Source organism: Pseudonaja textilis, chromosome 2 (assembly GCF_049901715.1).
Source record: "Pseudonaja textilis isolate UNSWEBS1 chromosome 2, rPseTex1.2, whole genome shotgun sequence".
NCBI lineage: Eukaryota > Metazoa > Chordata > Lepidosauria > Squamata > Elapidae > Pseudonaja > Pseudonaja textilis.
In genome coordinates this window covers 110649150-110662023 of record NC_141991.1, presented here as the reverse complement: position 1 = coordinate 110662023, position 12874 = coordinate 110649150, and the positions used below count along the sequence as shown (strand labels likewise).

Here is a 12874-nt window from a genome sequence, read left to right as displayed (position 1 = left end):
TTAGCAGTTAAACATTAATTAATATGATACAGGAATATGCTTACTTTAAAAGACCATATACAGGTTTTCAGAGGTTTTATTGAATTAGGAACTCTGAAATGTTATGTCTAGGTAAAGCAAAGGGCCCAGTTCTCGGGTGCTAACTTTTTAAAATTTATCTTGTGTCAAAATGCCTCTCCAGACTTTACTTGCAGGCTAGCCCTAGCCTAGAGAATTAATCCCAAATGTTGTCTTAGATGTTTCAAATAAATCCAAAATTAAAAAGCAGCTGATGAGTGGATAAAAAGTAGCTTCAGTTTTTGATGAATTGTTTTGTTTTGTTTTGCAGGATCTGGGTGAAAATATTATCTTTGCAAAGCCCAATGTTTTTTGCCACTTTGCTCAAGGCATTGGAGATCCAAAGTATTTGGCTGTTTCCAATATACAGCGTTTGAATAAATTGCTTGTGGAAGCCTTGGATAGCTACAATGAGGTCAATGCAGTGATGAATTTGGTAAGTAAACCTGGAGCTGAGCCAGAGACAGAATACTGTTGTTGAGCACGTGAAGCAAGGATAAACTAACTGATGCCTCTAGTACAATTTTCATAATACAAACTCATTAGCAATAGTAATAGCACTTAGACTTATATACTGCTCTATCTGAACAGTTTACAAGGTTGGCATATTGCCCTTAACAAACCTGGTCCTCATTTTACCGACTTTGAAAGAATGCCAATCTCAAACCCCGTCAGGATCGAACTCCTGGCTAGGGACAGAATTTGCCTGCAGTACTGCATTCTAACCACTGCACTACAACAGCTCATTTACTGTAGTATGTTGGCTTAGAGATATAGCAGTTCTAGCTCAAAATTTAAACATTTGGAGGAAAAAAGTTGCTTCTTTCTAGTAAAGGCATTGTTTTCTATTTAGGTTAGTCTTCCTTATTGATTTTATTTCCTACTTCTTCAACCTGGAACAAGCTCTTGCATCACATGGAAACAACACAGCAACCCCCAAACCATAGAAAGATGCTTCTGGTCATAGTATTCACTGATGGTGGAAAGAATCAGGCATAAATTAATGTTAAGCATAATAGATTACAACTACATCACATCACCCAAACACCTTTATGCCCTAACCAAGTGGAGTTTTCTTTTTGTTGTTATTTTTTATTTCCTTCTTTTCTTTCCCCCATTACAATAATCTCACAGTTAGTGAATTTTGAAACACATTTGAATAATTCTGTAATTTTACAGGCACTGGTAAATTTGGGGGGCTCCAGGTCTTTAAAAAATGGAATAGGGAAAAAAAACTCAATTCCTTGAGATCCTGCCAAATATCCATAGTTTTAAAAAGGTTGAGGATAATGAGAATGAAGTTAAGGTTTGGACTTGGTGAATAATTAATAGGCACAACCATAAATTAGATGATGGAAATTGGAGAATGGGTCAATGGCCAAGATAAAAATGTTGTATGGGTTGTTTTTATTCACAGAACCTAGAAGAATCAATCAGAATATGGTTCAGATTAGGTTGAGGATAAGGCATGAGTAAAACTTGATGCTGCAATTAAGATTTAGTCCAAAAAAAAGGGGGGGGGCTACTATTGGCTGGGAAGGGTAAAACAAAATGGATGGAACTCAGCAGAGCCTCTGTGTTTTGTTTTGTTTTGTTTTTCTTGTCGGTGGAGGAGCCGGGGGTATTAAATGTGTTGCCCTATCTTGAGGATTATACTGTACTACAACTTTTTCTTTGTTCACTGTTTAAAATGCCACTCAGCTTTGGCTGCCCTGCCCTCTTAAGGAGAGGTAGAATCTAATTTTATTGTTTTGGTCTTTTCCATGTTGAGGGTTAAAACTAAGAACAGTCCTTCTTTGTCTACTACAGGTGCTGTTTGAAGATGCCGTGTCCCATGTCTGTAGGATCAATCGCATCCTAGAGTCTCCCAGAGGCAATGCTTTGCTCGTGGGGGTCGGAGGCAGTGGCAAGCAAAGTCTGTCTCGACTGGCTGCCTATATTAGCTCCCTGGACGTCTTTCAGATCACTCTGAAGAAGGGCTATGGCATTCCAGATCTCAAGGTGAGGACAATTTGTCCAGGCATATATTAGCAAACTTCAAAAATGGTATGAAGAGGCCTAAAATTGAAGATAAATGCTGGGTCCAGCTACTTGACAAATTGTACACTGTAATCAAAGCCACTTTTCTGAGTTTATCATTATAAGTTTATCATTATCATTATAAGAGTGACCCCTCGGGACCATTGGGGAACGTGCTGGTTGCTTTCACATAAATTCATAAGCAGAGACAACTTTGGGTAAGGTTTATTCTGAATCAAAATCAGAAATGTGCACACGTTCAGTGATACTACTTCACAAATATGACTATGATTTTGGAAGTGGAATGTTGCCCTGAATGTCATCAATCAGCTTTCATAATACTGTAGAAAAAATTTTCTACATCAAAGTCAGCATTTTTCACTCTTGAAAAGGAATAGAAAGGATACTAAACTGACAAGTATTTGTTCTGTGATTCAGGCTGATCTGGCTTCCCAGTACATCAAATCTGCTGTGAAGAATACTCCTACCGTTTTTCTTATGACAGACTCACAGGTTGCTGAAGAGCAGTTTTTGGTTTTGATCAATGATCTCTTGGCATCTGGTGAGATTCCAGGGCTATTTCAGGATGATGAAGTGGAAAACATTATTAGCTCCATGAGGCCTCAGGTAAAATCTATGGGCTTGCCGGATACTCGTGAAAACAGCTGGAAATTTTTCATTGACAAAGTCCGAAAACAATTAAAGGTAAGAACTCTTCCGAGTTCAAATTCTATTCAGCCATGAATTGTTTTGGCTAACCAGTTAACAGGTTCAACATACTAGCTTACACAATCTTATGGTTTGTTGATTTGTGCGAAGCATTATGAAAGGAAGGAACTGACATTTGTAAATCATGGTGTATGAGTTAACAACTAGCAAACTGCCCTTATTCAGAGCCTAGCCTACAATACCTTACAAGATTTTTGTGAAGATTAAATTGAAAGAGATGAAAGATGGATTCTACCTTGTGCCCTTAAAGGAAAAGTCAAATGTGTGTATTTTATTAGTTATACACATTAGTTATAATATTCTTCATTATTGCATGACTAATGGGAGGAGAGGACATTTAATCTTTTGAGGGGGGTTGTTGAGGTAAAAAGTAGTAACAAGGTTTTGGGTCATGTGACAATATGAAAATGCTTTAGCCAACATTTGGGTATTGTACAAATGAAGGTTGGAATATCTACAGTATCCACTCTGATAGGGACAGTATTTTTCAGGTGTAAATTTGATATACAGAGATTTACAAGGACTCCCCAATTACATTTGAGTAGTAAAAGCTCTTAAGTAATTAATAGTAGTGATTATGCACATTGATGAGTCTTCACTCCCTCCCCAGGTAATCCTATGTTTCTCCCCTGTGGGATCTACTCTCCGTGTGAGGGCCAGAAAATTCCCTGCTGTAGTAAACTGCACAGCTATTGACTGGTTTCATGAATGGCCTGAAGATGCCTTGGTGTCTGTCAGTGGAAGGTTCCTTGAGGAGATTGAAGGAATTGAGGTATGCATCCATTTTCAAAAAAGTAAACCAATATCGCTTGGCGCTAAATAGAACCATTTTTTTTACCAACTTTCCATTATGGTTTTGGTTTTTATTAGAGTTGGGGCATTTCCCCACAGGTACTTTACTGCATCACATACATATCCTAGCACATTTTGTATCTCCATGATGAAACCTTTTAACTTCTAGCCAGTAAAGTCTATGTCTCCTGCCTTTTTGATGGACAAGGCATGTGATGCCGGAAAATTAAATAAAATATGGAACAGATCATTATTGCATGTTTTTATAAATGCAATATATACATTAGAATGTAATTCTTAATATGTTTACTAAGAAATAAAACCTATATGTTAATAGAATTGCTCAAAAGGCAACAAAGATATTAACAAAAAGATATTGTTTGCTTAGTTACCAATTGTCCAACCTTGGGAAGGGTTGTGACTGCCTCTTTACTAACTGTTGCAGGATTTTGATGCCAATATGGATATTTTCTACATAAGCAGTTACATACCCCATGTCTCTTTCTGTCATTATGTCTCTCTTTTATGTTATAGTTTCTGCTTCACACAGAGTTGGCTTGGAAATACCACTTTATAGATTTTGGCCTGGAGCTTTTGTTTCCTGGAAAGAGCATGATACATTTATTTATTTTTCATTTGACATATATTCCAGATTTTTAAAAACTGCAGTATAAGCCCAATGTAATTTTATTTGTGTATAGCATTAGCATCAGTGTTCTCCTGAGACTTGTCAAAAATGCTAATATTGACCAGAGCCTTTATGTCTGTGTTTCTTTGCTATACATGCTTTCTCTTCCTAAGTACATTTAGTATTAATAATTCTGTTTCTTATACCACAGTGTTTATATCAGATTCTTAGAAAAAGGAATGTGGGGCATACAAAACCTCAAATCCACAGAATAACATTAACTTATCAACTGCATGTCATAGTTGTATTTGAAGCTAAAATTTCCAAAACGCAATTAGGTGCAAAACATGCATTCTCTGAGTTGCCTGTTTCTGACCTGGTGCCTTTCAGGACGTGCAGTTTTTAATGTTACCAGGTTCCCTGACTTTAGACAGAGATAGGAACCCAAACAAATGCTTTTCATTCATACGTAGACAAACAATTGCCTTTGTTCCATGCTCAGTGCACTCATTATATATAACCCGAATTAATTCAAGTGAGTTAGCTGTAGGTATGTTACTGTATTTTATTCTTTCTTAGAGTATCCAAATTTGTTTAGCAGTTGGAGCAAGAGAGTTTTAATTTGGTGAAGATGGTATATTGGTGTTGAATTAGGATCGATGAGGCCATGTTCAGTTAGGATCGATGTGGCTGAGGTTCAAATCCACTTTCCAAAATGGAATCTCTCTGGGAAAGAACCCCCATCTCACAGCATGATTGTTATAGAGAAAATTAGAGGAACGAGGAACAGTGAATTATAAGTAATCAAATGTTGAAATTGATCAAGTAAAAGTCCTTCAAGTTAACAAATGCAGAGTTTCCGAATGGTTGGAAAAGCTATTTGGCAGTCAACCAACTTTATTCAAATAATTTCCCATTATTCTCTGTTTGGTATCCAGTTTATCTCCCTTTAGGCAAATTATCAAGTAACAATTGGGCCTGGGACTTACTCAGGAGGGAAATTCCCATAATTGCCTGTATGGAAATGTGAGGATTTTACTACAGCTAGTGAAAAATTATAAACTATATAATCAGGTCTTCATTTAATTAAGATAATGATAAATACATAACTTCTAAATTAAAAAAAGAAAATTTGGGAGGGGGAAAGGGAGAACAAAGTTATTGTTGCACAAATTGGCCTGATATTTTCTGGTCCTTCTTTCAGGCTGGAGTTAAAACATCCATCAGCCTGTTTATGTCCTTCGTCCATACAACCGTCAATGAAATGTCCAAGATCTACCTGGCCACTGAAAGGCGATATAATTATACCACTCCAAAGACCTTCCTGGAACAGATCAAACTTTACCAGAACCTCCTAGCCAAAAAAAGAAAAGAACTGATTGCTAAAATTGAGAGGCTGGAGAATGGCTTAATGAAACTCCAAAGTACAGCTTCACAGGTTTGTGGGTGAATTGGATGTTCTCAGTTGTAGCTATTTTCCAATCTCATCATGGAACCCCCAGTGGCTGCCCAGTGCCTACAGAGGATTACCATATAGTGACTGATTATTTAGATTAAGGTTTAACAAAATCCATCTAGAAAGTGTCTTGGCTGATCTATTTTAATCTTGGAGGATTTGAGTGGCACAAAAATCCTCTGTTTAGTCTTGAAATTCCAATCTGAGATAGAAGATAGTCTATAGAGAAATATTTTTTGTCCAAGATTATGCCAAGTTCTCTCATAATAGACTAAAGATAATTGTTTGTAACTGAAAGCTTTTCCAGATGAGCAACCACATTCAACTACTACCTTTAACCCACTGTCTAATATTCTACCGCCACTGCAATAATCTACTGCATAAAAGTATATACCGCCTGGAGCTGAGTAATCTCCACCCCACCCACCTGTTCTTTTTAAAAGCTCAATCAGGTTAGCAGGTAAGGAACATGCGTACCATAGCAGAAAAATGGAGATGGAGACCCTTGATTGTATGTGGGTGGCAGAGATGTTCAAAATCCCCTCTAAAGCCTGCTGCAAAGAACTGAGACTTGTTTTCTTTTATCTTATGGGGGGGAGGGGGGAGGATGTCTAGAGGAGAAAAAATGCTTCCATGCAAAGATTATGCACTAGTTTGAAAGCAACTTCAGTCCTATGCAGTCTCCTGATATCAACATTGTTGGAGAGTTGGGCTGATTTTCTGCTAGCTTATCAACATGTAATTCAGTGGCAAATGTTTTGCTTTTGTTTTGTTTTTTGATATTCTGTGGCTACATTTCCTCTTTAGAGGGACACCCTTCCTGGTTCCTGAATGTAAGTCCTGTAAGGGAAATAGATTTAACAGATAATCAGAGTTGGAAGGGACCTTATAGGTCATCTAGTCCAGCCCTCCACTCAAGTGGGAGACCCTACACCATTTCTTACAAATGGCAGTCCAATATCTTCCTGAAAGTCTCAACTGATGGCGTTCCCACAACTTCCAAGGGCAAGCTGTTCCATTGGTTGATTGTTCTCACTGTCGGAAAGTTTCTCCTTATTTGCAGGTTGAATCACTCCTTGTTTAGTTTCCATCCATGTATTATATTTATATTTATTATATTTATTATTATAGTAACAATAAACGGTTCACAGCTAAACTTAAGCAGCTATGTCGTTCCAAAGAGGGAGCCTACAAAAAAGGTGACAGAATGCTATGCAACCAGGGCAGAAACATATTAACAAGAGAGATCAGAGCAGCAAAAAGAAGCTACTATGAAAAGTTAAAGAATCAATTCTCAACAAATGAACCAGCAAACATGGAAAACTCTTAAAAACATCACTGGCTTCAGCAAACTCCCAGGCAGAAGGAAATCAACAACTAGCAGATGACCTGAATGTGCTTTAATGCAGGTTTGAAAAGAAACTACAGCCACCTATCTCCACAACCCACATCTCAAACATACCAACAACAGCCAAGCCTCCTACAACTGACCCCAATCCATTGGGCTCACAACCTCTGGTGATCGCAGAAAAAGAAGTACAAGATCTATTACACAGACAGAAGCCAGGAAAAGCACCAGGGCCAGACAAGATAACTCCTTCTTGCTTAAAAGTCTGTACTGACCAATTGTCCCCCATCTTCACCTGAATCTTCAATAGATCACTAGAGATGTGCTATGTTCCTTCCTGCTTCAAACGTTCTACCATCATCCCAGTGCCAAAGAAGCCCTCCATCAAGGAACTGAATGACTACAGACCAGTTGCTCTAACATCTGTAGTTATGAAAATCTTGAAAGGCTTGTGCTGTCCCACCTGAAAACCATCATGGATCTGCTGTTAGATCCCATGCAGTTTGCATACCGAGCAAATAGATTGACAGATGATGCTGTTAACATGGCTCTGCATTACATCCTACAACACCTTGAATCTCCAAATACCTAGGCAAGGGTCCTCTTTGTAGACTTCAGTTCAGCATTCAATACCATCATTCCAGACACTCTTCTAAGTAAATTAAACCAACTAGCGGTACCTGAACACACTTGTAAGTGGATCATAAGCTTCCTAACAGACAGGAAGCAGCAGGTGAAGTTGGGCGGAATCACATCCAATACCTGTACAATCAGCACAGGGGCCCCCCAAGGCTGTGTGCTATCTCCACTTCTCTTCTCCCTATATACCAATGACTGCATCTCAAACAATCCATCTGTTAAAATACTGAAGTTTGCTGATGACACAACAGTGATTGGTCTTATTCGAGACAATGATGAATCTGCATACAGAAAGGAAGTTATACAACTTGCCTCGTGGTGTAACTGGAACAATCTGAAACTGAACACAGTTCAAAACCGTAGAAATGGTGGTAGACTTTAGAAGAAACCCTCCCATACTACCACCTCTTACAATACTAGACAACACAGTATCAACAGTAGAGACCTTCAAATTTCTAGGTTCTATTGTATCACATGACCTAAAATGTACACCTAACATCAAAAACATCATCAAAAAAGCACAACAAAGAATGTTCTTTCTGCACCAACTCAGAAAGCTCAAACTGCCCAAGGAGCTGCTGATACAATTCTACAGAGGAATTATTGAGTCTATCATCTGCATCTCTATAACTGTCTGGTTTGGTTCTGCAACCCAACAGAACAGACACAGACTTCGAGGATAATTAGGACTGCAGAAAAAACAATTACTACCCACCTGCCTTCAGTTGAGGACCTGTATACTGCACGAGTCAAAAAGAGGGCTGTGAAAATATTTACAGACCCCTCACATCCTGGACATAAACTGTTTCAACTCCTTCCCTCGAAACGACACAATAGAGCACTGCACAGCAGAACAACTATATACAAGAACAGTTTTTTTCCCGAAAGCCATCACTCTGCTAAACAAATAATTCCCTCAACACTGTTCAACTATTTACAAAGTGTACACTACTATTACTGTTAATCTTCTCATCACTCCTTATCACCCCTCCCCTCCCACTTGACTGTTTCCTAGTATGATTTGATTGTTGACTGTACCCTATGACTATCATTAAGTGTTGTATGTTATGATTCTTGATTCTTAATGAATGTACCTTTTCTTTATGTATACTCAGAGTATTTACACCAAGACAAATTCCTTGTGTGTCCAATCACACTTGGCCAATAAAGTATTCTAATCTAATCCTTGTCTGGTCTATAGATGCTTTAGAAAATAGCTTGATCCCTTCCTCTCTGTGGCAGCCCCTCAAATATTGGAAGACTGCTCTCATGTCTCCCCTGGTCCTTCTCTTTATTAGACTAGCCAAGCCCAGTTCCTGTAACCATTCTTCATATGTTTTAGTCCCCAGTCCCTTAATCATCCTGGTTGCTCTTCTCTGTACTTTTTATAGAGTCTCAACATCTTTTTTATAATGTGGTGACCAAAACTGGATGCAGCACTCCAGGTGTGGTCTTACTAAGACTTCATAGAGTGGTATTAGTACCTCACTTGATCTCGATTGTATCCCTCTGTTAATGCAATTTAGGATTGCATTAGCTTTTTTGGCTGCTGCTCCACACTGCTGGCTCATATTTAGCTGGTTGTCCACTAAGATTCCAAGATCCCTCTCACAGTTACTGCTATTGAGGCTGGTTTCACCCAATCTAGGCTACCTTGATGGCTTTGCACTGCTGAGTGCAGAACTGACCACAAAGCCCCCATAAAACTAATAAGGATTTGTCTGCTGGATGAACAGATTTCCAAGGGTCAGGCTCCTGAGGTTGCTTTGTTTTTCATTTTCTTTCTTTCCATACAATACAGTTAAAGAGATTTTCCTGCTGCTGGGCATGCAGTGTTTTGAGCCATAGGGCACTGAGTTTCGTTACTTGTTTTCATTATGTTGTGTTGCCAGACATGAAGCCAGCCACAAATCCTCTTCAGAATGCTTTTGAATATTTGGCCTGGAAATGATGGGATTATGGCATTCTCATTATTGCCTGAGTTGAATCTGGCTCCAAAGAAATGTAGAGGGGGGAGGGGAAGCTGCATATGCCATTTAAGAGTGTCCTGTCTCTGGGCTCTTTTTGTTTTATCAAAAGCATTCACACGCGAATCCATTTTGGCTCTTGAAATGCTGCTTTACTTTTTCCTCTTGTAACTCTTTCTGAATTTAAGCAGTCTCCTAAAAAGTACTATAAAAAGTAAAGAAGTCAAGAATTCCAAGCCAATCATGCAGAGTAGGCCGGAATGCTCAAGCATTATCCTATCAGGATGGTTTTATTTGGTTTGCTTAGAGGAGGTGATAGATAGATACTTAAGATTTCCTGAATAGGTTTTAGCACTATTTGGGATAAATATTTCATATTTTACTAGGATGCACATGGAAGTTATACTAAGATACCAGAGGCCCACAGTTTTTGATGGTGTAAACTAGGTTTTTAGGTGTGCCAATGTGTCACAATCTACTTCCCACAATCACCTCTTTTTCCATCTTCCTGATCTATAGCTTTTATTTTATTTTATTTTATTTTATTTACTTTGTCATTTTAAGAACAACTATTCTCTGAAATAATCCCATGTGGACAGAATCCATGTCAAAGAGACTAGAAAAGTAAATGCAGGAAGTCAACGTATTTCATCAGGAGTAGCTGTAAACATCCATGTATTTGAGTTTGTCCTCTTCTTGTGGAACTTTATAGGTTGATGATCTGAAAGCCAAACTTGCTGTTCAGGAGCTGGAGCTTAAGCACAAGAATGAAGATGCTGACAAACTGATTCATGTGGTAGGAGTTGAAACCGAGAAAGTGAGCAGGGAAAAAGCAATTGCTGATGAAGAGGAACTCAAAGTGCAAGTCATTAACTTGGTAGGATTTTTTTTCCCCTTCTGATCTGGCACTGGCAGTTGCTCACCTTGTAAAAAGAGGTAGAAAGAGAAAGCTGCCAATTAAGCAAAGGATGTATATGGAGGCCTGTGCAAGAACAAAGGCTGGCCTGAGACACATTTTCTACCCATAAACCTGGAAGGAACTACATGACACCTCATTTTATTTTGTTTTGCTTTAATTCCTGGCACCTTTTTTTTAACCAAGTGAGACCAGTGGTTTATTACACTAGTTTCTGATCATGTAAGCTGAGACAGGGATCCATTTCATAGATCACAGTTGCTAGTAGAATTTGGTCACCCTCGTTGGTTGTCTAAGATAGTGTTCCTCATTGGTTGTCACCCTCATTGGTTGTCCAAGATATTGTTCCTCATTGGTTGTCACCCTCATTGGTTGTCCAAGATATTGTTCCTCATTGGTTGTCACCCTCATTGGTTGTCCAAGATATTGTTCCTCATTGGTTGTCACCCTCATTGGTTGTCCAAGATATTGTTCCTCAACTGTGATGAGCTCTCATAATCTCTAACCAACCACTTTTACATTAATTATATGTATAACCAACCAACAATCATTTTTTTAATCAGTTGACCTTTGCCCCAAGTCCCACTAACTATTGGTAGTTTTGTTCATCAGAAGACACTGTATTGGAAGAAGAGGTCATAATTTTAAAGATAAGATTATATGCTTTAAACAAAGATGAGAAATAGATTTTATTTATGGATTTGCTACAATGTACTCTGTTGCCTTTATTTATTTATTTTAAACATTTACATAGTTGCCCATCTTATACCAAATTCTGAGTAGCTCTCAATCAAGAATTAAAATAATATCAATTTAAAAGACATAAAAACCAAATTAAAGCAATTAATACTCTAAATATTAAAACAAAAACTTGGCACCAAATTAGGCTAAATTTTCTGTGTATTAAAAATACTAAAGAATTTAGCCATGAAGCCACACATTGTTCCTTGTAGATCCGCTCCTTTCATAGGCTCTTGCTAGTATATATTGAAGCACTGAAAACTGTCCCAAAGGTGGTCTCTTTCAAAAGACAATTGGACTTTCTTATTTTGCATGAAGATGTTTCACCTCTCACGTAAGAAGCTTCTTCAGTACTGACTGAATGGTGGCAAATGGGAGGATTTATATTCCTTGTAATCATCCTTGTTCAGGAGTATGAATGGGTCTTCGGGGGGGGGGGTTTGCAGACTACAGGATTCAGGTGACTCTGGGGCACATATAAACCTCCAAGTGTCCTCAACAATTCTCAGAAAGAGGGCTATTGACCAGATGACTGCAAAAAATATAAATCCTTCCATTCTCCTCCATTCATTCAGAACTGAAGAAGCTTCTTGGGTGAGAAGCAAAACATTTTCAAGCAAGACAAGAAAGTCCAGCTGCCTTTTGAAAGAAAGAACCTTTGGGACAACCATGACCTGAATGCCTGAGAATCTCCATAGACACTGAAAACTGCATTGCACCATATGCCAATCATATATGAGGATGAGTCTGCATCAGCGAGGAGATAGAACGGATAGTCAGTCTCCTTCACTATTTCCCCTTTGTGCTTCTCTTTGCTTGGCTTCACTTCCTCTGAATTCACTCACTGGGTGTCCTAAAAGCAGAACCCTCCTTTTGGGAAATTTCTAGTTACCAAGCTTCTGAGATTGCTCACAACCGGGGTTCACAAATTGCTCTCTTTCTTAGCATTACTTCATGACAGAATTTTTTTGTTGTTGATGATCTAATGAGGTGATCTGAATTGTAAAACTGAACTGAGAAATACATTTTACCAAATAACTTGAAAAACATTCGTATTTCCTTCCCCAGAACGTATCAGAAAAGCAAAGAGCTTGTGAAACTGATTTGGCTAAAGCTGAACCAGCACTGATTGCTGCTCAGGAAGCTCTAGATACCCTCAATAAGGTAAAAAAAAATCCTTTAGGTTTTCAACCCAGCAGTTAAAAACAATGTACTCATTTCTAGCAATATCCTCTGTTTCAACATGTCATTGATTAACTAGATGAATATACTTCTATTTTTATGAAGGAAGATCCCAGAGACAGAGATGTGGTCTGGCTAATTGATTTCTCTTACAGGAACCATTTTCAAGCCATCAATTGTAAAAGTGCAGAGTTTCTCATGTTTGAAACTCCAAGTAACTTTCAAAATAAATAACTTCTCATTCAACAAAATATGAAGTAAAACAACAACAACAACCCCAGCCTCAGATTCTTTCGCATATTAAGAATCCAAGATCCCTTTTAGACTGAGCCCCTAACCTGGAAGGCTTTACTAAGGATTGGAGCTGCATGGAGTATGAAGCCTCTGAAGTACTGCTCCA

General features: G+C 38.3%; 1 protein-coding gene across 1 annotated transcript in view; it reads left to right on the top strand.

Annotated features, from left to right (window-relative positions):
• DNAH17 (dynein axonemal heavy chain 17) overlaps window positions 1-12874 on the top strand; it is a 137070-nt gene that overhangs the window by 82891 nt on the left and 41305 nt on the right. The window contains exons 52-58 of the mRNA XM_087924917.1: window positions 329-493; window positions 1867-2058; window positions 2515-2781; window positions 3416-3577; window positions 5430-5663; window positions 10348-10512; window positions 12361-12456. Of these exons, the coding sequence (XP_087781043.1) occupies window positions 329-493; window positions 1867-2058; window positions 2515-2781; window positions 3416-3577; window positions 5430-5663; window positions 10348-10512; window positions 12361-12456 (1281 nt within the window). The remainder of the gene's footprint in view (window positions 1-328; window positions 494-1866; window positions 2059-2514; window positions 2782-3415; window positions 3578-5429; window positions 5664-10347; window positions 10513-12360; window positions 12457-12874) is intronic.